Source organism: Rhinatrema bivittatum, chromosome 12 (assembly GCF_901001135.1).
Source record: "Rhinatrema bivittatum chromosome 12, aRhiBiv1.1, whole genome shotgun sequence".
Classification (NCBI taxonomy): domain Eukaryota; kingdom Metazoa; phylum Chordata; class Amphibia; order Gymnophiona; family Rhinatrematidae; genus Rhinatrema; species Rhinatrema bivittatum.
In genome coordinates this window covers 7,305,831-7,333,797 of record NC_042626.1, presented here as the reverse complement: position 1 = coordinate 7,333,797, position 27,967 = coordinate 7,305,831, and the positions used below count along the sequence as shown (strand labels likewise).

The following is a 27,967-nucleotide window of genomic DNA, read 5'->3' as shown; positions in this document are numbered from 1 at the left end:
ACTGGAGTCAGCACTTAATATTGAATGAAATAAAGAGGGAAGGGGATGAGCTGAAACCCTCTCTGTTCATTGGCTGCTCCCATCGAATTTGTGCTAGAACTGTGAGTGGATTGGCTGGAGATGGAGATATTCCATTTTCTCAATGGATTTAGTAGGTCTGGTGTCATGACGTGGAATGGCGAGTCCCTGGACCACTGTTACGTTTGTGCAAGAAAGGCCTTGACAGGTGGCAGCTGACACGCCACGGAACCAGGTCCTTCTGCCTAACCAGTCCCTCCCCTCCCCCTTTGAGTTGAGCCTGCAGGTTCTGGCCCGACTTTCCGGGTCCAGAACCAAGGCTGTAGTGACCTGGAAAGTGGCCCCCAGGATGGCCGAGCTGGGATCTAGGCAGGCGGAACTCAGGGCAAAGTTGAAGCCCAACCTGAGGCCAAGGCAGGCTGAGAGCGAGGCGTAGTCTGGTCCAATCTGAGGCCTAGGAAGGTAGCGAAGCACTGGGTAACCTGCATGGAATGGCAGTTACAACCCTGACAAAACCTGGGCAGGCTGAATGGGCCCTCTGTGTCTCTTCCTACTGTCCTTTGCTATGTTACTGTGTCACTGCAGCAACGTGTGAGAAACGGGATGTGCCCGCTACAACTAAGTGCAGATCCCGCAGATGAGAGAATAATTAGGTGGAGTAGGTGTCTCTCACCATGTCTTGCTGCGTACCTTCACGTGGTAACCCTGCTGCATAATATCTGCACTAAATCTCAGCCAGGCGGGTATTACTATTGAATTCACACCTTCTGCACGTCGCCACCACCAAGGCCAATGATGGTGGTGGCGACCGTGCTGAATGTTCAGAAGATAAAATCCCTGCTGCAGCTGGAGGCCATGGTGAGGCAGCAGGCGAGAAGCCACAGATTATCTACAATAAGAGCAGCCCTGAAGACAGACAGAAGATGAGGCACTGCTAGTTCCAGGCCAGAAATCCCATTTTTACACAAAGAGAGCCCGCCAAAAAAATGGAAGAAAGAGCAATGATATGAAAGGCAACAGATACCAATCTGACAGGCCAATTCTAAAGCGAGCCCGGAGATACACTGGAATTTTAAACCATGCGTACACCTGCATGCATACAATTTAAAATATACCTACACGCATAAGCATGCTCCTAATTTTAAGAGGTTACTCAAGCAGACCTACTTTGCATGTCTTCCATTGGACTTTGCCGGCTTTAACGCACGTATGTAAGCAGATTTTAAAACATGCTCGAGTGAGGGACATTCCCAGTTTTTTCAGTGAATCCATCACTTTGCCCAGTCTTCCTGACTCCCCTGGTTCTTCATCCTGCACATCTCCCATATGACTTGGACCCCTCACCCTGAAATGTAAGCAGTAGTAAAGTTACGCAGCTAACAAGCTGATGCGAGCTGCGGCCTTCGGTTTTAAAATACGGAGTTACGGGTGTCAGTGTTGGCCCCGTACCCAGAAAGACCATGCACACCCCTTTTCCACCCCCTTATTTTTGGCACGTGCCTGGGTACATTCATGCGTAATTTACGGCTTTTATAATCCGCATTGCTCACACGCGTACGTGGCCATTTGAGCGCAAGCAGCTCTTTTAAAATTGACCTATTAGATTTTTAATGGGCCAGATCATGTCACAGATATCCATGTCCACAGAGAGGAAGTGTAAATAAGCACGGCCTAGTCATGGGAAGCTGCTCTTACGCCTGCTATTCAAGTTGTGGAAACAAAATCACACTCACCCTATGTCTGCAGTTTTCGGGTGGGAGGATCTGGGTGAAGCGGTGGCAATTATTGACAAAGTCGTCATTCCAAGTACACGCACAGGTAGTTTGCTCTTCCATCATAAACTGAGGATTATTATACTCACAGGTTACAATAATTTGTTATGTAAAATCTATGGACCAAATTTTAAAATCGTTGCTCACGCTAAAAAGCACATATACGTGAATATGTGAGCCGCGTGCGAGCGACGTGTATTTTAAAAGGCGGAAGTTACGCGAGTATATACACATGCACAAGTGGCAGGAAAGGGGCGGAGTTGGGGGCAGGGCATGGGCGTTCTGGGGCGGCGCCAACTGTTACACACGCAACTCCGTATTTTAAAACTGGAGGCCACAGCGCGCAGCTGCTTGTTAGCCGCGTCCCTTTACTGCTGCTCCTGATGAGGAGCAGATCTGCAGATCTCAGCTTACACGACAGGGTGAGAGGTCCGGGTCAACTGGGGGGGACGTGCAGGATGAAGAACCAGAGGGGTCTGGACGACCTCGAGTTTCACTGAGCAAACTGGTGAACTAACTGGAAAAACTGGGACTGTCTCTCGCTCGAGCGTGTTTTAAAATCCGCTTACGTACGTGCGTTAAAGCCGGCAAAGTCCAATGAAAGATACGCAGAGTAGGTTTGCTCAAGTAACCTCTAAAAATTAGGAGCATGCTTACCCGCGGAAGGCATATTTTAAATTTATACGCACATATGATTTAAAATTCCAGCATGTCTCCACTCGTGCACCCATATGCACGAGTGCACACACACTCATTTGAAAGTTAGCCTGTGTGCGCATGCTTTATATAAAATAGATGCACAAACTACGTGCATCCCTGCATTAAAATAAATGCACACACACAGATGTGTATGCGCCTTCTTTTGGGGTGGAGATGCCGCAGTTTAGAAAACGCAGCCTTAGCTTCAGACGCACTGACTTACGTGCTGAGTGACTTATACACTCCCTGTGTACAGATATACAGAGACCCTCCCCCTCACTTTAATATGCAAATTAACCTTCCAGTGTAAATGTATTTTTTTGCTCTTTCCTTTACCATATGCGGACTAACGTGGGAGCCGTACTTGTTTGTTCAGTGGTCGCCCGTGCATATTAATTCGGGGCTGGGAGTGCAGTAACCGAATCTTGGGGAATGTTTCTCTGCTTCCCTGCAGGGGTGCGGACAGCTGGAAGGGGGAGGCTCTGCACAGCCAGGCTGACTTTCCACCTACTAACCTTTCACCCACTAAGCTTGTTTGCCCTTGCCTGGCGTAGGGAAGAATCTGGGGAAACCAGTGTGTGAATGATTGAACAAATAGCTTTCAGTTTACCCAGGAAAGAGAACCCTCTATTGATGGAGAAAGACCAGGCCCTGAAAGGAGGCCTCCCCCAGGGATAACCAAGACTCTTCCTAGCAAAACAAGGCAAGATCTGTGAATCGCATGAATGTAAGACACAGAGAGGAAGGGTTTTTTAGATCCGGTAACCCCCTCAAAAAAAAAAAATATATCCACCAGAAATATCCTTCTAATGCTCCCTGTGAATGTCCTGGCTGCTGGGTTGGGTTCTTACTTGTATCCTGGGCTTGTCAATAGTATAAAAGGTTATTAATGGTCTGGGAATAGCCAGGAACCCCCTAAGACGTTTCCTGCACCCCAAAAGTCACAAGGCCTGGGAAGGGGTTTAGGCTAGCGATGCTCTCCATGGCACCAGAGTGCTGTTGCCCCCTTAGTAATACTTTATTCTGTAGGCAGGGCCGTCACGTGGCCCGAGGGGCTTACGGCCGGTGATTGAGGCATAGGAGGCTCTCTGGGCAGGGGGTCACGACTCCTGGCCTGCAGCGTCAGCCCCATGCTACAGTACAAGAGCCCGGTTACAGCCAGTACAGGAATGTGTCCATTTATGAAAGCAGAGCACGTCCAGCTTCTGCAGCGTGAGCGTCATCCCAACAGAACGAGGCCTTCTGTGCAGGGAAGGGGGATCTGGGACCCTCCTGCCCCAACAGCTCCCAGCTTGTTTTTGCTGAAAGCTTGCACGTTTTCTGAATTTGAATGATCACTTTTTGTTTCGAGGGTGGTGCCTGCCTGCGCGTCTCACGCTTTCACTGCTTTAGCAGGGGTGGGAATGCACTTTACTCAGACTGCCCTTCTACCTAGTAACCTTTCACCTTTCAGATCTGCTCAGCCTTTCACCTCCAATCGGAAAAGTTTACTTTGATTTTTTTTTTCCCAGTTGATCTGTATTATTCCCAAACTGCCAGCAAAAGCCCTGTGCTTGAGGGAGTTATCGTAGTTTTAAGCCCAGGATTTGGCTGGATTTGTGTGATTAATAGATTTTAAAATTGGAGAAGTCAGCCATTTGGAACAGGTTGGTCTCCAAAAGTGAGTGAATTTGAAAATGGAACCAGCATGTCAGCTAACAAGCTGAGACAGTGAAAGGGCACTAACCAGAGAAGATTTCAGGAGCTTCATAGTGTGAAAGATTACAAAATAATATTATTTACATTTCCAATTCAGTTGTCTAACGTTCTGCTCATTCCTTATCACTGCAAGAATTGACCATGGCTCCATTAGATTACCTGGGGTAGAGGCTCGGATCTGTTGGTACAGACTCCTGTGGGGCTCCCTGCGATCCAGCCAGTCAGGTTGTTTGTAGAAGACCACAGGAGGGACTAATCCTTTTCAGGCTGGGAATCTCCTCTTTATTTTAACATCTGGCTGTGAAAGGAGTAGAGTTTTTACAAAGACTGGACAAGCTTCTGGAGAACAGGCCCAGCATAAGAACATAAGAACATGCCATACTAGGTCAGACCAAGGGTCCATCAAGCCCAGCATCCTGTTTCCAACAGTGGCCAATTCAGGCCATAAGAACCTGGCAAGTACCCAAACATTAAATTACCAAGCTACTAATGCTGGCGATAAGCATTGGCTATTCCCTGTTGATTAATAGCAGTTTATGGACTTCTCCGGGAACTTATCCAATCCATTAACAATTATTAGCCAGCTGAAAGTGAACAATGGATGTCCCCCTAAGGATCTGTAGGCTGCTTCTTCCAGGGCACCTGGACTTGTCATTGTGAGAGACAGAGATGCTGGGCTCGATGGACCATGGATCCAACTCAACATGCTGACTCCTTTTCTTCATAATGTCGATTCAGATCTTTTGCCATAGAATATTTGTCCTAACCTAAGGTTCTCTTCCTAGTGGCAAATGAAATGCTGCCGCTGCGACTCCAGGGAGCCTCTGACGCAGACGAGCCATCGGATCATGAACGTGCTCTCTCCCCTAGGACCACTGCGCTGGTGGCAGTCCCAGAATGGTGAGTTCCCTATGGCTTCAGGCCCAGAGAGAGTTGTATTTATTTTGTACCAAGTGTCAGCCCAGCACCACCTAAAATTATTCAAGGCATCAGCAGCCAACTGTAGACCCTAAAGGTTGTATCTTGAAACCCTCATTCCCCTTCCAAGGCGCTCATCTCTACCCGATCACTTTCCTGGGTTTCCCTTAGCGAAATTTTATAGCGTGCTCTTCCTTAGACACAGAACAGGGACAAAGAATTAAAAACAGGACCAGCAGCAATTGTTAGGGAAGATTATTTACTTATATTCTGACCTTCTGTAGCAGGAAAACAAACGGCCATACCATCCAACCTATCGTTTCCGAGCTCTTTTAAAGTTGTGTTTGGTATTTGAAGACTGGAGGGCTGCCAATGTAACATCAATTTTTAAAAAGGGATTAAGGGAGTGATCCAGGAAACTACAGACCAGTGAGTCTGACGTCTGTGCCAGGTAAAATGGTAGAAGCTATCATAAAGAGCAAAACTGCTGAACAGATAGGCATGGCTGAATGGCACAAAGCCAACATGGATTTAACCAAGGGAAGTCTTGCCTCTCAAATTTGCTACACTTTTTTTGAAGACATAAATAAACTTGTGGGTAAAGGTGAGCCAGTTTATGTAGTGTATCTGGATTTCCAGAAAGCATTTGACAAAGTCATTCACAAGAGACTTCTTAGGAAATTAAAATGTCATAGGATAGAGGGCAATGTCCTATTGTGGATTGCCATCTAGTTAAAAGACAGAAAACAGAGAATGGAGAAAGGTGAATAGAGGAGTGCCCCAAGGATCTGTTCTGGGACCACTGCTTTTTAATATATTTATAAATAACTGGAAATGGGAACAACAAGTGAGGAGATCAAATTTGCCAATGACACAAAATTATTTAAAGTTGTTAAATCACAAGAGGATTGTGAGAAATTGCAAGAGGACCTTGCAAAATTGGGAGACTGGGCATGCAAATGAAATTTAATGTGGACAAGTGCAAAGTGATGCACTTAGGGAGGAGAAACCAAAATTATAGCTACACAATGCAAGGTTTCACATTAGGAGTCATCACTCAGGAAAAGGATCTAGGTATCATCGTTGATAATACGTTGAAATCTTCTGCTAAGTGTGCAGCAGCGGCCAAGAAAGCAAACAGAATGCTAGGGATTATTAGGAAAGGAATGGAGAATAAAACCGAGAATATCCTAATGCCTCTGTATCCCTCCATGGTGTTACCCCATCTTGAGTATTGTGTGCAGTTCTGGTCACCACACAGCTCAAGAAAATATAGCAGAATTAGAAAAGGTACAGAGAAGGGTGACCAAGATGATAAATGGGATGGAACAATTTCCCTATGAAGAAAGGCAAAAGAAGTTAGGACTCTTCAGCTTGGAGAAGAGACGGCTGAGGGGAGATATGGTAAGAGGTCTATAAAATCATGAGTGGAATGGAATGAGTAAATTTTAATCAGTTGTTTACTCCTTAAAAGAGTACAAAGACCAGAGGGGACACAATGAAGTTACTGGGTAATACATTTAAAAATAAGAGAAAACAGTTTTTTACTCAACTCATAACTAAGCCCTGGAATTTGTTGCCAGAGGATGTGGTGAAAGCTGTTAGTGTAGCTGTGTTTAAAAATTGTTTGGACAAGCTCCTGGAGGGAAAAGTCCATTAACCATTATTAAGGTAGAGGGATAAGTAGTTTGGACTCTATCTACCCCCTGGGATCCTGCCAGGTACCACTGTTGGAAAGAGGACTGTGGGCCTGCTGGACCCTCGGTCTGACTCAGCATGACATGGAGAATGGTAACGTTGTGTTTCTAGCAGTGCGATGCTCTAAGTGGCGAGCACAGATAAGGCAGTGGAAGGAAACAGAAAATGAATAGCACAAGCAAGGGCGGTCTGAAGGGGTGCAAACTAGACAGGCCAGCTGGATCCATCTTTACAGGACACTGTAACCCGGTCCTGGTTTTGCCTCTTTTCATACTGCTGCTTCTTTTAGGGAAATCAGAAACCCCAGTCCATAAATAGCCAAGAATAAACCCAGGACTGGATCTGCCTGTCCTGTAAAATGTGGGGCCGGCCGGCAGCGCCAGGATAAGGAGATTAAATAGATACACAGGAACGCTTTGGAGGAGCACGGGGATGATGATGGGAAGGAGGAGAGAGATCTCTGGCCCAGGAGCCACATGCACTGCACGTCTGACACCTGTCTCTTTGTTTAATTAGATGTGGATCAGGTCTCTCTCCACTTTGACCTGGACAGGAAGTTTCAGCTCAGTGACCTCATGTTGGACTTCCGGGTAAGTAAGCTCGCCCCCTCGATGTTCCTTTCTGCTTGCAAACACTTTTTTTCTGGGTAGGTATGAGGAGGAGGAGGAAGGCTTTCATGTTCCCTAGGACCAACTTTTCTAGAGATGGGAGGAAGAAAGGAAACATCAAATGTCCACTAAAATATGGAAAAGTTGGAAATGTGGAGGATTCTGTCGGGAAATGTGACATCTCTAGTCCTGCAGGGATGCTCTGTCATTGTTGTTGTCTAGAATGCACACAAACTCTGCCTTATTTAGACAAGATTATCAATTGCCTTTATTTATATGCTTAAAGTTGAACTCAGTTTTGTTCTTTTACTATTTATTTAGATCAAGTGTTCTGATTTGTTCCAAGTAAACTGCCCCCGGCAGTAGTTCTTACTGTTATTTGTAAACCGGAGTGATATGTATTGTATACAGGAACTCCCGGTATATAAAAACTATAAATAAATAAATAAACCAAAAGACACAAAATGAAGTGAACCCAGTGAAACAAAGCTGAAGCAACGTGTTTTCTGGCACGCATACCCCTATGATCTTTACCATGGCAAGCGTCGGGATGTCCTGCACCGACGAGATCTTAGTTGCTAACATTTCCTGCCACCCCTCGCAGAGTCCAGTGCCTGCGGGAATGGTGATTGAGCGCTCCTCAGACTTCGGAAAGACGTGGAAGGTCTATCAGTTCCTCGCCCACAACTGCGCTGCCTCGTTCCCCCACGTCCGCAGGGGCCACCCCGAAAGACTGGAAGACGTGCGCTGTCAGGAACTGACGTCTGATCCCACACAGGGGGGCAAGGTACAGAGAAAGTGATGCATGTGCTGTAGAGTAAAACCCTGGCTATAGAAATAAGGGCAGTGGATTAAAAAGGAGACTCGCCATCTTGGTTACTCTAATCACTATCAGGGCAACAATCAACATTTTTTACATGGACAAGCTCGGGCTTACCTGCATAAAAATGGGGTCTGATTCCTGCCCGCTCCAGCCTCCCCCTGTGCACGTGGCTGATAGTGTGCGTGCCGGGTGATACCCATGACAGACATGGGCGAGGGTTAGGGTGGGACAGATGCAGAGAGCCGGGGTGTGTTACCCCTGTTTTATATCCCTTTCCCTCTCCCTCCCTTCGGGGATCCCCGAGTCTGGCCACCAGGTGTTGCTGTTGAGCAATGGCCAAGACTTCCCTGGCCTGGGGTCTCCCCAGCATGCCCTGGCTGGCTCAAGGAGTAGGCCCGCTCCGGGAATTGAAGTCCAGATATGTAACTGCCGTTGAACCACCAGAGTGGCCACAGAGAGGGATTTTATGACCCTAGAATATTTTGTACAGCACTGTGTACACGGGCGGTGCTATATAACTAATAAATGTTGCCCTGGAAGAATAAGAACATGATTTTGAAGTGCCAGACTGTGGTTTTAGTTTTTGTTGCCTAAATTCTGTTTCTTAAATTGTAACAGTTTTTTCCTTCTCTCTCCAATGTTTTCTTCCACTTAGATTCGATTCAGCCCCGTGGAGCTAGCATCGGGTGTAATTTCATCTCACAGCCAAAGAACGAACCGTAAGGCCATGTTTATATCCATCCATCTCCCTTGCAATCTGTCTGTTGGCCTATGCATGGACATCTGTCCATCTAATCCAGCTGATCTCTCCCATTGCCCACATTTTGTGTGGGCAATGCATGCAAACTCTCCTTTGGAATGCAGCCGGTTTGCTTCGGTGGAGCTTTTCCTCCTGTCCCTGGGGTGTTGTGCTGAGTTCCCGAGACTGGGCGAGTGTTCTAGCTCCTTTGCAGCCTGCCTACTGTTTTCTGTTCCTTGATTACCAGAACTGGGGGAATTCACAAACTTGAGAGTCAACTTCACCCAGCTGACACGACTCCCGGCCCGCAAATACCACACCCCGAGCGCCTTCTACGCCGTGTCGGAGCTGCACGTGCGGGGAAGCTGCCTCTGCTACGGCCATGCTGAGCGCTGCGTCCCTGGCAGCGGCCCCTCCGGAGACCCACACGCCAACGTACAGGTAACAGTAAGCCTGGGAGAGGAAGTGCTGTGAAACCTTTGATGAATTTTCCAGGCCACTCAGCTCCTTTTTTTGGCAGCAGTTAACATTAATTCACGAAGCTCAGAATTTAGGACATCAAACTCCCGTGGCTTTCTGTGTAAAGTGGTGGCACTTGTTTGTTGAAATGCGAGCTTAAAATCAGAGTTTCCCCTCTAGATCAGCGCATCCGGTTTATGTTGACAAATAAGGACGCTATCTCTGAGCCCTTCCCCCTGTTAAGATGCGAGTAAAACTTCTTCTGTCTGCCTTGCAGATTCACGAGGTCTGTGCTTGCCAGCACAACACCGAGGGACTGAACTGCGAGCGCTGTGCCGACTCCTACAACGATCTGCCCTGGAGGCCTGCGGATGACCAAAATCCGAATGCGTGCAAGAGTGAGTCCATTCTTTGCTTTGGCTCGCCTCGTCTCCTCCACCTTTTCTTCTCCCCTTCCCTTCTTCTTGTTCATTCTCTTCTCGTTTCTAAACATCATTTTTTCTTCCCCTTCTCCCAATTCTTATTCTCTTGCCTGTCAAAAAAACCCAGATTTCTCTGGAGCAGTAGAAATTTCAGATCAGTAAGACTTGCTTTTGCTGAAGGTTTTTTCCCTGTTGATTATTTTAGTGCAGGTCAGGCCCGTGTCCACCAAGTGCAATGTTGAGGTTTATAAAGAGTCTTAGGGCACCATCTAGAGGACAAATGTCAAACCTTCGGACACTGTATTTATTTATTTAGGTGTTTTATATACCCTCGTTCCAAGATAAGATCACAATGGTTTACAAAGTCAACATTCAAATTCTGGATCAGCACTAACAGCAAATACAGAATCTAGGTCCTATTCATGTGTAATCTCGTTTCTTACAGAAGTAATTACATATTCTAGTTATACACATCAGCAGCAAGTGTAAGTTAATTAAGGTGCTATGAAGGAGGATTGTAACCTATAACTATCATTTCATTATCCTACATGCTATACTCAGCACGATGTCTTTCTACACTTTATATCACTCATTCTTGGTCAAATTACAAGTATTATCCTAAGTTCTGACAGTGACAGTGACGCTATCTGCTTACTGACATTTTATGTTAGGATATAAGCTTTTCTAAAAAGCCATGGTTTCAGTTCCCGTTTGAAACTTATCAGTAGTGACTCTGGGAGAGAGTTTCATAACTTGGGGCCCGCTAAGGAAACCATGTGTTCTCTTATTTGCTTTAAGCGTGTGCTCCGTATTGTAGGCATTTTTAGAAGTCCTTTGTCTTGTGATGTTAGGGTTAAGAGTCACTCCTAACAGGCATGGGTTAATGTCGATATTAAAAATTAACATCAGTACTTTATAATGAATTCTGAATTGTATGGGAAGCCAGTGCAGTGCCATCAGCGAGGGGGGTGATATGGTCAAATTTCCTGGTCTCTAGTAGTGGTCTGGCTGAGGCGTTTTAGAGTAGTTGTAAAGGTGTTGTTAGGCCAGAGGCCAGGCCTAGTAACAGGGAGTTGCAGTAACCTGTGTTTGTAAGACAGTGCGGAAGTCCTGTATTGTTAGTAAAGGTGTCAGTCGATGTAAAATTCTAAGCTTGGTGTATCCTGTTTTAATTAATTTGTTTATATGCGTTTTCATTGACAAGTTCTCATTGATCTGTATTCCTAGGTCTCGTACTTGATCAGAGGGAGTAATGTTAAAAGTTACCTAAGGTCTAGGACTGGCGGTTTGATTATTGTGGAACTTCTCCTTAACCATACAATTTCAGGTTTTTTTTGTGTTTAGTGTTAATTTCAGCTGAGTTAGTCTTTGTTGTACTGCCTTCATGGATGTTGACAGAGTCGAGGTAACTTTTTCAAATGATTTCTCGAATGGGTTGTAGAATTGTATGTGGTCTGCACAGAGGAAGAATTTCATTCCTAGCTCTGCTAGTAATGCGCATGGTGGCAGCATGTGAATGTTGAATAGGGTCACCAAGAGTGCTGACCCCTGGTGGACACCTGATTTGATCGGGAAGGTGTCAGATAGGCGATTGTCCAGTTTGACTTGGAATTATCTGTTTGCTAGGAAGGACAAGAACCATTTGATAACAGCTCCATCTATTCCAATTTTTCTCAGCTGATGGTATAGTAGGATGAGGTCTACGGTGTCAAAGGCTGCTGTTAGGTCAGTGAGTCCATGCTATAGGATTCAACATTATCACACCCCTGAAGTGCAGGGTCAGTTAGGGAAATGAGCCATCTTTTCTGAAGCCGAATTGGTTCGGGTATAGAATATTATTGTCCTCTAGGAAGCTTTCTAGTTGTGATAACCCTGCTTTTTGTAGGATTTTGGTGATGAATGCCAGGTTGGATATCGGTCAATAATTGTCCCAGTCATCCCTTCTGCCAGATTTATGTTTTAGGATGGGTTTAATCACAGCTTGTTTGGCCTTATTGGGGACCAGTCCTTCTGATAGTGAATGGGTGATCCTGCTTGTGATTACGCTGTGTATTGTTTTCAGGGAACTTGCGGGGACTGGATCCAGTGGGTGAATAGCTGCTTTAATTTTTGTAATGATTTGGTTAGTTTCCAGTTTAGATACCGTGTCATATGACTTCCATTTTGCTTGCCCGGGTTTTTCTTCAGGTTCTTTTCTTCGTAAGCAGGTGGGGAATTGGGGTTTTAACTTGTTGATTTTATTTAACAAAGAAGTGGCGTATTCATTGCGGGAGTTCTTTGAAACTCCCGCAATGAATACGCAATGGTTATTCGAGATGGAGGATGATGGTCCTTGATTAAGTTTTTAACAGTTTTGAAGAGTAATTTGGAATTAAATATTACACCATGAATCTGTTTGGCCTATTAGTCGTTCTTTGTTCCTGCTTTTTGTTAAAAGGGATTTGTATATTTCTGCCATTGCTTTTCACATTTTCTCAGGGTTTGTTTAGTGAGTCTTAGCTCTTCACAATACCAGGGTTTCTTTCGTTTAGAGGTATTGCGTTCTTTCTGGAATGTTTTTTCCTGTACTGGGCATAGTTTATCAGCTATTTCATTGACGATTGTATCCCAGGAGTCAAATTCTGAGGTGGTGTCATCTTTTTTAAAATCTGTTATTTCAAATGGCCTCTTCAAGTAATTTCAGTTCTATCTGTTTCCTATATGTGAATGATGCACGTTTTGTCTCCTGCCAGGATGCAACTGTAATAATCACTCGGACAAGTGCCATTTCGACCCTGCTGTGTACCAGGCTAGTGGGGGCGTCAGCGGGGGTGTATGTGATGACTGTCGTGATGGTACAACAGGGAACAACTGCGAAAGATGCAAAACCAATTTCTTCCGCCACCCTCAACGGGATATCAGCCACCGGGACGCGTGTATATGTGAGTGTGATCATTTTCATATAGCACAAAGCACTGGGGAAGCCGGGAGGGATATGCATTTTCATACTCGGGAAACAAATTTATATATAGACTTGTTGCTTGTTTATTGGTATTAAGTCAACTCTTCTACAGAGCGCTTACAACAATTATTCAGCAAACGCTTGCCACAGGGATGACAGGAAGAAAGCAAATATAAAAACACAGGATTAAGCACTGGGGAGCTGTTCTGTACCTTCTTGGGGTTGCAGTTAGCAGAATGGAGGTTCGGTATGGGAGGAAAATGTCTGTTGTGCCGTGATGAATATGCAAACTTCAAACTGTCCTGGTTTGACGTTTGACTGCCTGTAGGATCCAGCTTGACTGCCTGGATCCTACAGGCAGTCAAGCTTTACGGCTATCAGCTGGGATAGATCCTTACCAGTCTGGTTGGTCAGAGTGCACGGGTTAGCTGGTCTACTATGTTACAATGCTGCTGTGCTGACACTGCATCAGGTCTCCAAGAAGAAGAGCACAGCCCCACAGCTGGACTGTCGTGATACCTCCGCCCGCCCCGCTTCCTCCACCGATGCTTTATAATGAACGTCTCGTGACCTGCCTTTCTCTCCTTAGCATGCGACTGTGATCCAGAAGGCAGCGTGGATAAGGGCAGCTGTGACCCCATGACTGGACGCTGCACGTGTAAGCAGAACGTGGCCGGGGAGCGTTGCCATCAGTGCAAGGCTGGCTTCTACCAACTGAGTGGGTCCAATCCCCTGGGCTGCAGAAGTAAGTGCCCAGCCCAGGGACAAGATGGGCTAGGAGGGGAGGCTTAGACCACTGGCAGATTGTCTGCAACCATAGGGGCCAGTTCCCTGGGCACTTGAGCACTCCCAATCTTAAGCAGATTTCTTCCCTGTGTCCAGGGAGGGTTCATTTATCTTGAGTTTAGCATCCACAGTTGTTGTGAAAAGTTGGCTCTGCTCCCGTGTCCGCAGCTCTTCATGGAACGATAATTTCAGTTTGTTGAATAAAGGGGGCCAATGCTGTTTTAGGGCACTTGAAAATGTAAAAATAAAGGTCAGCAAATGAGACGAAGGCAGGACCTTTTTAATTCACTAATGTAATAAGTTTGTGACGAGCTTGCGAGAGCTGTGGTTCCTTGCATTGCCCCGATAAAGGTATTAAGCTGGTCAGAGACAAAGGTCCCACCCACTGCTGGTTTGTTGGCCTCTTATTTCTTCAAATTTTACATTTTACCTTTACTAGAAAAGCACCAGCATGTGGGGGTGGAGACTGTCTTTACTCTGCTATAATTCTGTTCGTTACTAATATTTTCTTTTGTCAGAGTGCGCGCTGTAAAAACCCAACAGGTTGGATTTCTTACTACTTGAATAATTTCGTAACATGGTGCTTCATTTCCGCCTTGCTGTGGGGTCTCTCAAGGCGGACTTTAGTACACAACTTTTGGCACAAGAAGTGAGAAACCAATCTGTTTGCATGCAGCTGCTTCCCTGGGCTAAATAATCCGCAGTGCGCAGCCCTGCAGAGTTGCACACGCAAGTTTCCTAACGGCTCAGTTCTCCAGGAGAAAGCAATGCGTAATGTCCCGCGGGTAAAATGTATGCGCAAAACCGGGCCCTTGCCAGGGACTTGCATCCTGGATTGGCCGCTGTTGGAAACAGGACGCCGGACCCTCGGTCTGTCCCAGTGTGGCAGCTTCTTATGTTGTTATGTATCCGTGGCATCAATTTAGAAAGTTCACGTGAGTCCATATGAGAACTGTTCCCACCCGTTTTAGCAGCAGAAGTCGGTCACCCTGAATGTGGCTATAAAGCACAGGCTCCGCTTGCTTTAATGTTGATCGAGTGCTGCCTTGGAGGCACAGCTCAGCCTAAGAAGCAGTATTTAAATATTTAAATGAAATTAAACTTACAAGAGGCGTTGCTGAGGGCGGTGGATAGAACCAACCCACCAACGTTTTGTATTTTCAAAAGTAGGTGGGCGGCGGTGGTGGCCACAAAATGGAGATGCGAGGGTCCGCGGGGACCTCTCTTCATAGTGAAAGTGCAGGCGCGGGTTAACCGTGAAGGCGGGTGTAACGCACCCATGGACTCGGCAGCTCCGTGGCGCTGTGACTATTCCCTGAAAGACCTCTTTCACGTGGGCCACGTTTCTGCTGGCTCTGAACCTCAGTGCATGTTTTTGGGCAGCGCCGTGCATGCAGCCAGCCTACACGTGCTGAAGCCCCCAACTGAGCTATAGAAAAGATGCCCCTTAATGCTCGGCAGCGATGAGCAAACTGGGACTGGTGGAGATTTCTCATGGAAAACTGATTCGTCATTGATCTGTGCCTCTGAATTTGGGATAAAAAAAAAAAAAATGAAATGATTAGGGAATTGTCAGAAATAATTTGCCAGGGATGGAAACTCCAGCTTTCAGTCTTTAAGATGTGAGCGTTTCCTCCCGCCTTTGGCCGAGAGACGATAAGAGGAGGGGGCTGAGTTGGAGGTTCTCCAGTGTCTCTCCGCTCCACGATGGCCGTGAAATTCTCTCTTTCTCTTCTTCCAGACTGTGACTGTAACCCACTGGGCACCCGAAGTGACCAACCCTGCGATGGCGACTCGGGCCAGTGCTTCTGCCTCCCCAACGTCACTGGAGCCAAGTGCGATCAATGCAGCTCCAACCACTGGAATCTGGCGAGCGGCCGCGGCTGCCAGAAGTGTGAGTGTGACCCCCGCTACTCCTACAGCCCCCAGTGCAACCAGGTAAGGAAGAAACGGGGTATACTGTGCCGACTGGGCAATGCAGCTCCTGCAACGACAGAAGGCAAAGTCAACGTTTGCTTTTTGTCTGTCAAACCTTAAACTTTCTGAAAGTTGATTGAGCACCATTCGGGTACTTGGGATGAAACAGGGCTGGAGTCCCACATTACATTTACTGCCCGGCCGGCAACATCCGCCTTTAAAGGGCCCAGTGATACTACAGAAAGAGACTGGAGACAAGTCAGAGTTGGATCCCATGAGGCTGGGTGGGCTTCAGAGAGGAACGTCAGACTTTAGCACAATAAATAACAGAAAGCTAGGAAGAGCACTTAGAACAGCCATGAGGCTGCAGGGTATGAATGCTGAAGGCCTACTTAGATTAGCAGAGAGACACTCAAAGGCCTGCTTGTCAACAAGAAGCATGATAATGTTCCTGGATTTCCATCTCCAGGAGAGAAAGAGGGAGTGATGAATGTGTCATGGAGGGAACACAGAAATTCTGCGAGCTGTCCCAGCGAGAGCTCCTATGAGAAAAATCAGAACAAGAGGCATCTGGGTCATAGTTTTTATCACACTTGTGCACGATGGCACTGGCAGGGCCATTTAAAGAAGGCAGACTGTGAACAGTGGAAGGCTGGGGAGACAATTATCAAAGCAACTCACACGATAAAAAGCACGTGAGCCGTGCTAATCAGCTCTCGGCCTCACTGCGGCTCAGAGTCTGTGTGATTTTCCACAGTTTGTGCACTTTTAGCTGCACGTTTTGGTCAGAGGAGGGAAAGGCCACACATAAACGACATTTTCAAACCTACACCCGAACTTTTCCAGCAAAATTCTACCTGCACACAAAGCAAGTGCAAGTGCACTTGCTCGTTCACTATCAGAACCAGCCCAAAACCCATAGATAAAAAGTACAGGTGCTCGTTCACTATCAGAACCAGTGCAAAGTCTATGAGTGAAAAGTACACGGGCTCTTTCACTATCTGAACCAGTACAAAACCCAAAGATAAAAAGTACAGGTGCTCTTTCACTTTCTGAACTGGTGCAGAGCCCATGGGTAAATAGCACCCGCGCTCTTTCACTTTGAGAAGCCGTGCAAAGCCCCCAGGTAAAAAGCACCCGCGCTTTTTCACCGATCTTCATCAGCTACTTTCACTGTGCAGTTACTGAGAGCATCAAGCAGCTTTTAGTAAGTGAGGTCAATTGCTGATCCTGGAGGGATGATTTCTCTGTTTCTCATATCGTTGATGCTGGCTCAGACCTGAACTTTAGTGGGTCTCTTAATCTCTACTGTAGCCTCCCTCGTGAATCTTTTTTCTTCGCATCGTCTCGCACCTTGAAGGTCCAGGATTCTGTCTGCTGGCCTGGCTGTGAGATTTTGTCCTGGGGGCGGGTGGGTTAGCACCGTCGCATCTCTTCACTGCGGCGCAGAAGGAAGCAGGAGGTGCAGGAACGTGGGGGCTGCCATCACCGTGACGGCGTCTCTTTAAATGTCAGACGTACGGAGCTCATAAGGTCTTTGTGACAAAGAGAAACAGACCAGGTGTCGTCTGCTCATGCTGGCCAACCTGGGCCAGAGATCTTGAAACCTAGAAAAAGAATAATTGTTATGGAAGGCAGTGGAGCCAGTGGGATTTTTGTTTTCTCAGTTCGGTTCAGATATGGAGGTGTCAGTGTGTGTCCTTTTGCAGGTGACAGGACAGTGCTTGTGTCGGGAAGGCTTCGGGGGTCGGCTGTGTACGGAGTGTGCCGATAGATCCTATGGAAGTATCCAGACCGGATGCCGAGGTACGGAGTTGTCTTCTGCAGTGAGGCGTGCCGCTGGTTATTACCCACCCGGGCAGCAGGAAACCCGAGTCAGACATGTTGGGGTTCAGGCAGATGCCCCCCTTCAAGGAGCAGATCTGTCCCCCCCCGGGAGGTCATAGCCTGAGGCTGAGCAGCATGCCAGGACCCCAGCGTTGTCACTCACTCGGCGCCTGCTGTGAGTTATTGCTAGCTGGGGGGGGGGGGGGGGGATAGGAAGGAGGCTGCAATCTCTCTCTGTGACCTTCCTGCTCCCAGGTTCACATTTAAAACACGGCAGGGTCTTCACCTTGCATGACGCTCGTTCCGTAGGCCTCTTGTCTCTATGCTTGGCCTCCTGCACTGAACTCCTCCATCTCGGAGGGAATGTAACCTCGGATATCTGTTATTGGCACAACCTTATATGCTAATAAGATGCAAAGCAAGAGATGAAGGCGATGTGTGATATTTCAGGGGAGAAGCTTGCTGGGACCGTTTCAAGCTAGCATTCTCCATCCCCCCCATCCAGTGCATCTTAGGTATAAGCATGGCCTAATGTCGACACTCTTCCTCCCCAAAATAAAACAAAATAGAAGCAGATTTGTTTGCATTTATATATCCGTATGTTTAATTTGAAACCTCTTCCTCCTCCCCTGTAGCTTGCAGCTGCAACTTTCAGGGCACACAAGGTGCAGGCTGTGACAAGGCCACAGGCAGGTGCTTGTGCCTCCCCGGCTTCTCGGGCTCCCGCTGCGACGAGTGCCAGCGAGGGTACTGCGACGATTACCCCAGCTGCGTGGCCTGCCACCCCTGCTTCCAGTCCCACGACGCTGAGCTCAGCAGGTTCTCGTCTCAGCAGCGCGCCCTGCGGAACGCCAGCTCCGGCCTGGTGTGGCCGCTGGACACCAGCTATGGGCCCCGGGTCAAGGAAGCAGAAGCCAGGCTTCAGCAAATGCAAGCAATCGTCAGCAGCCCCCTGGTAACCGACGGCGAGCTGGAGAAAGCGAAGAACTCCCTGACAGCCATGAGGTAATCCAGGGCTATCATTAACTGAAGCCTGGCCGAGCCACCTCCACTTAAATAAGGACAATCACAAGGGCCAAAGTCCAAATACTACACAGTCTCCCTTTTTCTTCTCGCCCTCCTGCTCTCTCTCTCTCCTTCCCTTCTCTTCCCTCTGCCTCACTCTTTGTCCTCTGGATGTAACTTATCCTCATTCATTCAAACTTTGACTTCTTCTCTGCGTGGCTCCCGAGGGTCTCCCTCCCCTTCCAGTCCAAGTGCAAGCTGTTCTTCTATTAAGGTCCCTACCCCACCTAAGCCTCATCTCTGCTCAAGAAGCTGCTCAGCCCTCCGGTTACCACTGAGCCAAAGAAAACCCCAGGAGGGAAGCTGCTGATTAATTAACCCTTGCTATTACTCATTTGGTTCTCTTCTTTGCTGTTCACCAGAGCCACAGCCCAGCAAATCAGTCCTGACCTGCCCTTTGTGGAGGAAACTCAGACCTTGACAACTGATTTGGAGAGCCTTAACATGCAGCTGACCTCCATTACTATCCAGTACCAGGACAAGAAGGGTCAGTATGAGAACAGCACCATCGTGGACCCTTCAGGTGAGCCGGGCGTGGCTGCTTTCCACGCGCACCCTTTGGGAATCTCCTTTTTTATGTATTTATTTATAATTTTTATATACCGACATTCTTTATAATATACAAATCACACCGGTTTACATTAAAACAGGAGATGCAGGAAAAATGTTTCCTTTGTCTAATACATTGAACATTAACAGCAAAGAAATTGTGAACGAGGGATAACAACTAAGAAAAACGTGGAGAAAGGTAAACAAAAGAGGAAGAGACATAGAAGTTAAAAATGAAAAGGTGATCTTAAGGGGGGTCCTGAGGACCTCTGATGTCAGGAGGGAGCTGGCACCGGCACCACCTGGCACAGCTGGAAGGGCTGCGGACACTGGGCCGCTGTTTTCGGGTCACGGTTTGCTAGGGCGCCGTGGGGCTAGGAGACGGAGCTGAATTTTTGTCACGGTACCTGCTGTGTGCCAGGAAGTAGTGGACTGTCCCAAAAAAAAGGGAGGACGGGGGGAGGGTTCAGGAACATCTGTAAAGAACAGCAAAAAACCCCCCAAAAGACAACCCAACCCCAAAATAATCAAAGCTCAAAAATAAATCCCTATCCCGGGAAGCTGTGCATTTCACACTTAGGGCTGGAGGACCATTTCCTTTCTGTATTCAGAGCTTTCTTTACTGCACGAGAGGGAACTGTTGCCAGCTTGTCGGACGGCAGCCAACTACTGCAGAGCCTGAATTACTCCACAACGCCAACGGCGGGCACTGAGAGTGGGGGGAATTCGTGAACAATTTCTAATTAAGGCCTGTGAGTGACTGCGGGATGGTGCCGGTGGGACATTAGTGCTCTGGCTGATTACCCCTGCTCTGTAATGGCATTTCCTTCTCCTGCCCTGCGTGCATTCACCGGCCGCCTGCCACACATTGCCCCAGGGATTGTTCTTTGCTGTAGAAATAGAACGATTCTCTCCGTCTGGATCAATGAATATAGCAGCGGGGCCACTGAGAGATGAGCAGGAGCGTGGTGTCTGTTCCCCTCCTCAGAACCATTAGGAACGGATAAAGCCGGCTGCGGGGTTCCCAGGTCACCGCCGATCTGGGCCATCGAACTAATGGACTCCACGTTGTCTGGGCAGGCTGAAGCGGTTCTGGCTGTTCCACATGGCACCTACGGACCTTGTGATCTGTAGTGTGTGGTATAACCAGGACCAGCTCAGCCTGCCCATATAAAGCAGGGCCAGATGGTCAGAACTGAGAAACCCGAGTGTGGTCCATGTCTTCACCATTTCAAGGTCAAAAGGTTTAATTTCTACCTCCAGAGACCTTGTCAGATCTCCTCAAGAGTTGAGTGAAAGGTTATATTTCTGTAACAGAAACCCTAAATGTGATCTTTTACCCCACGACATCATCAAAATTAGTGATTATTTAGTGTATGCATAGGAATGTTTCAAGGTAAAATGTACCCTCTGGTGGCAGGAAAAACTAAAAAAAGATAAATATCTCTGGCTGCTTTGAGGCTTCCTGACCGTGCCTGAGTTGCTGGTTAAAGAACCACTTGTACTTGTAGGTTTGCTCAGTTACTGCAGGGGGACAATGCAGTGCAAGCCCAGGATGTGGTTTTCTGCTTTCCTGACGCTGCCAGTTGATGCCGACTGATTCACCGTTGTGTCTGGCTTGTTGCTTTTATAAAGGGGCCTTCAGAACGGTCAGCTCTGCCTACCAGACCTCCATGGACGCCAGCAGCCGTGCAGCCGGCACCTCCAGCTTGCTAGCCCAGTCCCAGGAAAGCCGCAGGGACATAAGAGAGATTGAGAATGAGATCAAAGGTGATCGAGGGAAACTTGAAGCCCTGCAGGGGGAGATGTCCTACCCCAGCCTGAACCCGACTATCAACAGGGTGAGCTCAACAGCTGACAAAAATGTACTCCTGCAGAGCTGAGTTTAATAGACATAGCTCAGTGTGGAAATGCACCAGTGGCTCCAGGTGTTTGGGGCTTGATCCAATCTTGGTTTTTACCCCATTGCATACAAGGAGTTTCTGTTCCATTTTCCTAGTGATTTCCCTAAAGGTGCTTGGGGGATTGACTTGTCGCTTATCAAACTTGTACTACTGTTTCAGTGACTTAAGGGGCAGCTGGTAAGAGCCTGTGATTGAAGAGCAGAAGGTGGACAGATGTCCTCTGCTGCTCTGGTCCATTAGCCCTGGTTTCCACCACTGGGATATAAGGCATTTAGTGCACTGAACAGGCTGCATTCACTGTAACTGTATTAAATGTTCAAGAGTTACGTCTTTGGAAAAACATTCTGCCTGCTTGAAACTACCTATCTTTTTGTAATTGCTTGTGCCCCTAGCAGATGTCATGCTTAAGCGGATTGGCTCTGATTAGCTTTCCAGCGTGGCACTTGTTTATGAAGGACTATTAAAAAAAAAAAAAAAGGCTGGCATTGCATTGATGAACACTGTGCTCATGGGGAGACTGCGTGGCTCAGCCCGTGCCTCTTTTCCCCCTGCCCAGGTCTGCGGCGGCGTCCGATCGGAGCCTTGCACGCCCCAGCACTGCAGCGGCATTCTGTGCCCGCTGGACAATGCCACAGAGTGTGGCATGGGCTCAGCCTGCAAGGGGACCTTCCCGCTGGCAAGAAACGCCCTCAGAACTGCCGAAAGGAGCGCCGGCCAGCTCAAGAACCTTAACGGCCAGTTCCAGCAAACCGCGCAGATGGTATGTATTTATTTATTTATTTAAATGATTTATATACCGGAGGTTCCTGTATAATATACATATCACCCCGGTTCACAAGGAACAGTAACTGTCGCTACATTTAGCGGTTTACATAGAACAGAATAAGAATAAAACAGGAGTTTTTACATTGCACAAAATAAAGTAAACAAGTTTTTTACATTGCACAAATTAATCGAAGTAGGTTACTTTTCTTCGTGTTCTTGGCTCTAGGGGAAAGCTTGTTTGAACAGCCAAGTCTTAAGTTTCCCTTTAAATGTAGAGTGGCATGGTTCCAGACGAAGGTCTGGAGGGAGCGAGTTCCAAAGTGAAGGGCCCGCTGTGGATAATGCACGTTTCCTCAGAACGGATTTCGCCGGTTGTGTGATTAGTCTGTTCTGATAGGCGCTTCTGGTTGGTTTCACGGATGTGTGAAGTTGAATTTGAAATGTTAGGTTGAGAGGTGCGATGTTGTGTAAGGCCTTATGTATCATCATTAAAGACTTGAACTGGATCCTGAATTTAATCGGAAGCCAGTGGAGATGGTGGAGGATTGGGGTGATATGATCTCTTTTTTTGGCATTTGATAAAATTCTTGCAGAGGCGTTGCATGGCCAACCCAGAGAGAGATGGGAGCGTGCCCCCGTGTGCTGTGAGGCAGCAGCTCCCGACTGTGCTCCTTGGGAATTAGCGTTCAGTGCAAGCAGGAAATGCAAATGCTTCTAACTTTGAAGAGAGCTTGGGAGAGGGGGAGCAGTAAAGTGAAGCGTAAAGCTGAAATCACAGCACTGCATGGCACCAGCGCCTACGCCTCAAACCCCTGCAAACATTTCATTTTCCTATTTCTCTTTGAATTCTAAATATTGTTTACATTCTTTCCTCGTGCCTCTGCTTCTAGCTCCACTTGCCAGAAAAACATTTCATAAAAAGCATTTCAGGCACTGAGCTCCTGCTGTACACAGTGATAAGGGCTAACTTCCTGCGAGTCCAGCCCTGCAAACACAGGATGGACGCTGATGACCCTTCCAGTCATACTGAGGGCATTTTGCCAGTACAAAGTCGGAGACGCATCAGCTCCTCACATTTTGTGCTATTATCTGGACTTCCTTATTGGCAGCGCATGCTGTAACGGTCTAATGGCAGATTAAGGGGTACTGTGGGGTGAAACAGAGCCACACACGTTTCATAATCTATAGGCAACGCCAGCTCCTTGTCAAATGCACCACCACAGCACAACTCATTAGCGGCGCTGCTTCTGACGACAGCGTTGTAGCGATCTCTGTGACCCGTCCTGACGGCCACAGGAAGTCGGCTGCGGCTCCTGAGCCTTGACGTGTGGGAGCCGAGGGAGAAAGTAGAGGGGTGGAGGACGTCCGAACTCTGTTGCCCGCCTACATTATTTTCTGTTTCCTTCGTGTTGGTCCTGCAGATCCGGGCAGCCGAGCAGACTGCAAAGCAGATCAAGGACAAGGCGCAGCTTCTAGTGGGCCAGGTGAGCAGTGCCAGGACCCAGATGGAGGAGGACATGCGGCGCACCAGGCAGTTCATCCAGAAGGTCAGAGACTTCCTGGCAGGTAAGGGGAGGCGAGCTGTCCGGCTGCAAGCTTGTGACGCTTCCTGACTCGCTGAGAGCGGAGGAGCGCGCCTCCGTCACCCCCCGAACCTCGCGGCCTTCTCCCTGCTTACAGTCCGGAAAATGTCGGCACATTTATGGACCTGACGGTTTATGGGTAGGGGACCTTCATTTTCAGTTTTTATTTTATTCTCCCTGGAATTAATCATTTATTATAACAAGAACAAAAAATGATATTTACCCACTGATTTCTCCCGTTTTGTCCTTGCAATAAACCCCGATGAATCCCCAGGAAAGAGACCACAGGAACAGAAACTGAAGGCTTCTAGCTAAGGGGGGGAAAGAAAGGAGAAGGAGCCCTGGGGTGGCTCTGCCTCGTGTGCATGTTCTCCGTTTCAGGCTGCAAAGCGTCCTCTGTACCCACTCCGGGACTTCATGGCGTGCGACTCGCTCAGACGCCCACTGCTGCTCTGCTCGTGGCCAAGTGACTCATAACTGTAGCAATTAATCCCACGCAGGGCAAACGTATCTTACGCACAATCTGGCTGCTTGCAGGTTCAGCTTTACAGAATGAGCAGCTCTGCAGAGATCCCAGCAGTTTGCCTGGGGGTAGCGTATGCGGCCCTCAGCCCCACCCAGATTTGCCTTCTGAGATAATGTTTGGAGCCAGTGGAGTTGTTTTACTTGGGTTCAGAGTTCACAACCTCCCCCCCAAGTCTTATCAGGAGGGCTGCAAGCCACTCTCTCCAGCTCCCATTAGGATGCATTTATGCAAATGAGGTAGCTAAGGGGCTGGGGAAAGGCCTTGGTATGACTGATTGCAGAAGGGCCTCCACATCCCCAGCCATTGGCTCTCAAGGTGGGGGGAGAAGGGTGCGAGTTAGTGTAGGAATATCCCATTATCAGGGCGGATGAAACTGGAAGGTAAGAACCGTTGAATGAGAAGTGGCTCCAGGACCGAGGATCTGCATGCACCTGCTTTAGGCAGAGGCGAGAGAAAAAAATGCACCTCCCTGCCCCCATGGGCGTCTTGCCTTGATGGCAGAACAGCCTTGCAGTGCGCACACACAGACAGAAAATCCCCGAGCCAGGGCTGGCACCTAAGAGGCCTGGCGGGCGCTCCCTGCAGCGTAAGCCTCGTGGCTTGTATTTCGTTTTAATTACGGATCAGGCTAATAAGGAATCATCCTGCCTAAGCAAACCAGCGTCAGCTTGCCAGTCTTGATACCGAAATGTCTGCATAATTCACGTCCTCTCTTGAAGGGCTTGTGGAGGTCCCAGGGTATGCATCTTTCCAGTGCTTGGTGGTCGCATGGCTACCTGCTGGAATGCTAGCCTTCATTGGATGGAATGGTTGCCATTTATCCACCTTCCTCATGATCGCACAGTTTAAGTGGGGAGAGTATGCAAGGTGCATGTGCCCAGGGCATCAGAGAATCAGACAGAAATGATCAGGCACATGTTGGCAGAGACCCGGGCAGACTTTGTTAGGGGCTGTGCTGCTGGCAGGCACCGTCTTGTAAGGAACGTGGAAGATTCATAAGACAGAACCGAGGATGAGAGCAAGGTCAGAAGGGAAATCAGTGGCCAGACGGTTATTTCACGTGATCAGACTGGGCACGTGCAGGAAAGTGTGCTGCATGCTGGGCAGTCAGTGGTGCGTAGGCGGCAGCTGGTCTGCTTGTTTGGGGCACTGGAGGGGGGGAGGGTCGGAGAGCAAAGGAGCCTTTCCCCACCGATCTCAGTCTGGAAAGGCTTCTGAGCAGAAAGGCTATACAGATTTAATCCGTAATCAGACTAAACCTGCCTATGGAAAGTGCAGAGGCCAAAGGGTTGGGAGGAGGAAGGGGGGAGGGGGCAGGCAAGTTCAGACAAGGTGGAAACCGTATGGAGATTATTTATGCACCTGGAAGCTTTTGAAACCCATTGTTGGAATCACTCAAGCAAATTGCAGTATCTGGAAATGACAAATAGGACCTGAACGCTTCTCAGAGGCGTGGAGAGAGCACCGCAACAGTAAGATCCATTAAAAAAAAAAAAACCCCAAAAAACCTGCCTCCATATTTTTAGGTTAATTTCATCCACTCATTTTATTTTGGCAGGATTTTGGTTACAAGAACAAAATGCCTTTGAAATGTAGGTTATGTGGAGCCCTGAATACAGAATATAATTTAATAGTAATTAATTCTGGGCTGTGTATGTTTTATTCTTGGCAATGTATTTTGTCCTCCACTGGGAGCAGGAAGGTGGGACTAACTAGTTCCAAAAGTTTATATTTTATTTTATTTATTTGTCAGGGTTTTTTATATCGGTGTTTGGAATATACTGTCACATCAGTTTACAGTTACATTGCATATAAAAAACAGTTCATAAAATAATAAAATAAAATTCAGTACAACTAAAAATTACAAATAACATTTGTGTTAAGAATTAGTTTAACATTAAACAATGAACAATACAATAAACGATAGTTGTCAAAACCAAAAATAAAACAGTCGTGTTTGTTTGTAAATGCATGCTGCAGTGATTAAAAATTCGATTAGCCTTTGCCGTCGTTAAAAGTTTGAATAAAAAGCCACCTTTTGAGCATTTCCCTTTTAAATTAAAAAAAAACCAGGCAGCACAGCTACTGTCAAGTCAGGGGGGGAGAATCGCACTCTGCTAGCCTGGTAATTACAGAGGGTTCATTGCTAAGGGTGGATGGCCAAGCCGGAACCTCCTGATCCAAGTCAGAAGGAGGCTGAGAGCTGCAAATCCCTCTCTCTATCGCTTTTCATGACCCCGAGTCCGTCAATCTCCTGAAGGTCACCAGAAAGTCCGAGAGGCTTCTGAAGACCATCGCCAGCAGAATGACCTCCTACTCCCAGTAACGGCTCCCATCTCTGCCTAATATTAGGACGTTTACTGACAGCACGCTTTTTTTTTTGTCTCTTTACCTAGACCCAGGGACTGACCCTGCCACGATCCAGCAAGTCAGCGAGCACGTCCTCTCCCTCCAACTGCCCGCCGACTCCGCCGCCATCCTGAGGAAGATGAACGAGATCCGAAGCATCGCGGCCAAATTGCCAAATGTCGATGCTGTGCTGTCCCAGACCAAACGGGACATTGCAAGAGCCAAGCAGCTTCAGAAGGAAGCAGAGGAGGCCAGGTAAGCGGGAAAGAAACGGCGAGCTGTAACCCTCGCCGCCAGGCCCGGTGGCGACGCGCGCCTGCCGCAGCTTATTCTGGTGCTGTTGTGAGGTCAGGTTAGCCGTGCTATAAACACAGGTTAACAGCTCTTTCTCTACGGGAGCGCAACGGCTTCAACAGGTTCTGTCTTACAATACAAGAACAGCAGTCCCTGAAAACCATCCCAGGATGGGAGAGCACCCTTAGCAAAGTTACCAGCTGAGCGTCTTCTGCAGGGAGAATCTCCCCCCATCCTCCAGAAATAGCAGCACTGTCCACTCTTTTTTTTCCACTTAAAAATGCTGGGACTTCAATGCCTTCCTCGGGAGTGCGCTACGATCTCTTTCCCCATCGCGAGAGCCTGCGGATGTTGGCAGGGTCAAGGTGCCGGGCTGAGGCCCAGTGGACCTTGCTGCCCACACCTCCCTCCGCCTCAGGGGGCTCATAACCCCAGCCAAGGTGAGGTGCAGGAGTAGGGCTGGGAATTCTGCCTCAATCCACGTGTTTGGTTGTTTTATTTTTAATTCTCGGAAGAAGCATCGCACAGACTGCAGGGTGGATATTCAGATATTACAGAACTGGATAAATCAGACTGAACCAGCTACGTGGCTCCCGCTGAATACCCGGCTAGTTAGCCACATAGTCAGTGGGCAGGCGTTGGGCACACCCGGGTGGTGCTACCTATCTGCTTAATTCAGCGACATTGAGCCTCATCCAGTTAAGTTAACTGCATGAGTTAGATGTGGCCCAAAGCAGATAGGGCTTATCCGGCTACGATGAATCCTTATCGGGGTAAATTCACTGGCATTGCTGTGCCGCTGAATATCCTGTGTAAGGTAGCCGGATATATTGTAATGTTGGCCTCTGTGTTTCTTTAATGAAAGCTTTCGTCTTCCTTTATTTCCAGGAACAAAGCAAACCTTGTGGAAGGAAATGTGGAGGACGTGGTTACAAACGTAAGACGGGCGAGAACGGCCCTTCAAGAGGCAGAGGACACCATAGGCGGCTCCAGCTACTCCATGCGATTGATAGAGGATCGCCTGGGGGAGGTGAGAAGGCTGCGGTGCTATGAAGGGGGAGGGGTGGGGTGGGTCCCTTCACCCTCCCTCTGGATTGGGGCTACTAAGAGGGTCATTATCAGAAGGCCAGTGTTTTACGTGCCTGTCCCATAGGCGGGGAAACCTACGCGCGCATGTCACGTTTACCCGCACGGAGCACAAACCTTCCCCAAAAATCTCGCTGTATAATGTAGCAGGTGTAATCGTGGCTTTTACCTGACCTCACAACCCTTTTCCTACCTTCTTACCAAGCCTGCCCAAAATCTGTTACGTGCTGGCCTCCCTCCTTGGCGTATTACCAAGCTTTAATGATCACGTACATCCACCACCGCTCAGGAAAAAACCCAACCTGCCCCTGCTCGCTGGTCATGGCCCCATGCAGTCCTACCACTGCGGTTTAGGATGGTCACCTAACCTTGGCCATTTATCCCAGAAAAGCGCACACCTCCTTATCGCATTCATTTATTATACTCGGGACTGGATTTTGAGAGCTATGCTCCCTCACGAGGCTGCAGTAAAAAGGTCTAACCCACACTTTATTCACCTTTATGTAAGTGGAGAAATGTGA

At 47.9% G+C, this 27,967-nt stretch overlaps 2 protein-coding genes across 9 annotated transcripts in view; one reads left to right on the top strand and one right to left on the bottom strand.

Moving 5' to 3' along the window:
* The window catches only part of CAMK1G (calcium/calmodulin dependent protein kinase IG), a 77,088-nt gene that overhangs the window by 17,111 nt on the left and 32,010 nt on the right, over positions 1-27,967 (bottom strand). The gene's annotated exons all lie outside the window — the stretch shown is intronic.
* LAMB3 (laminin subunit beta 3) overlaps positions 1-27,967 on the top strand; it is a 70,562-nt gene that overhangs the window by 38,336 nt on the left and 4,259 nt on the right. For 7 of the 8 annotated variants that reach the window (XM_029574083.1, XM_029574075.1, XM_029574076.1 and 4 more), the window contains 17 exons: positions 4,973-5,087; positions 7,320-7,393; positions 8,016-8,198; positions 8,890-8,953; positions 9,221-9,414; positions 9,710-9,830; positions 12,587-12,775; positions 13,385-13,540; positions 15,323-15,519; positions 17,208-17,304; positions 17,961-18,330; positions 18,753-18,913; positions 20,575-20,780; positions 21,400-21,603; positions 23,030-23,174; positions 26,114-26,321; positions 27,249-27,390. In XM_029574083.1, the coding sequence (XP_029429943.1) occupies positions 4,973-5,087; positions 7,320-7,393; positions 8,016-8,198; positions 8,890-8,953; positions 9,221-9,414; positions 9,710-9,830; positions 12,587-12,775; positions 13,385-13,540; positions 15,323-15,519; positions 17,208-17,304; positions 17,961-18,330; positions 18,753-18,913; positions 20,575-20,780; positions 21,400-21,603; positions 23,030-23,174; positions 26,114-26,321; positions 27,249-27,390 (2,826 nt within the window). Of the gene's footprint in view, positions 1-3,067; positions 3,217-4,972; positions 5,088-7,319; positions 7,394-8,015; positions 8,199-8,889; positions 8,954-9,220; positions 9,415-9,709; positions 9,831-12,586; positions 12,776-13,384; positions 13,541-15,322; positions 15,520-17,207; positions 17,305-17,960; positions 18,331-18,752; positions 18,914-20,574; positions 20,781-21,399; positions 21,604-23,029; positions 23,175-26,113; positions 26,322-27,248; positions 27,391-27,967 lie in introns of those variants that run through there. The other variant, XM_029574082.1, reaches the window with a different exon arrangement.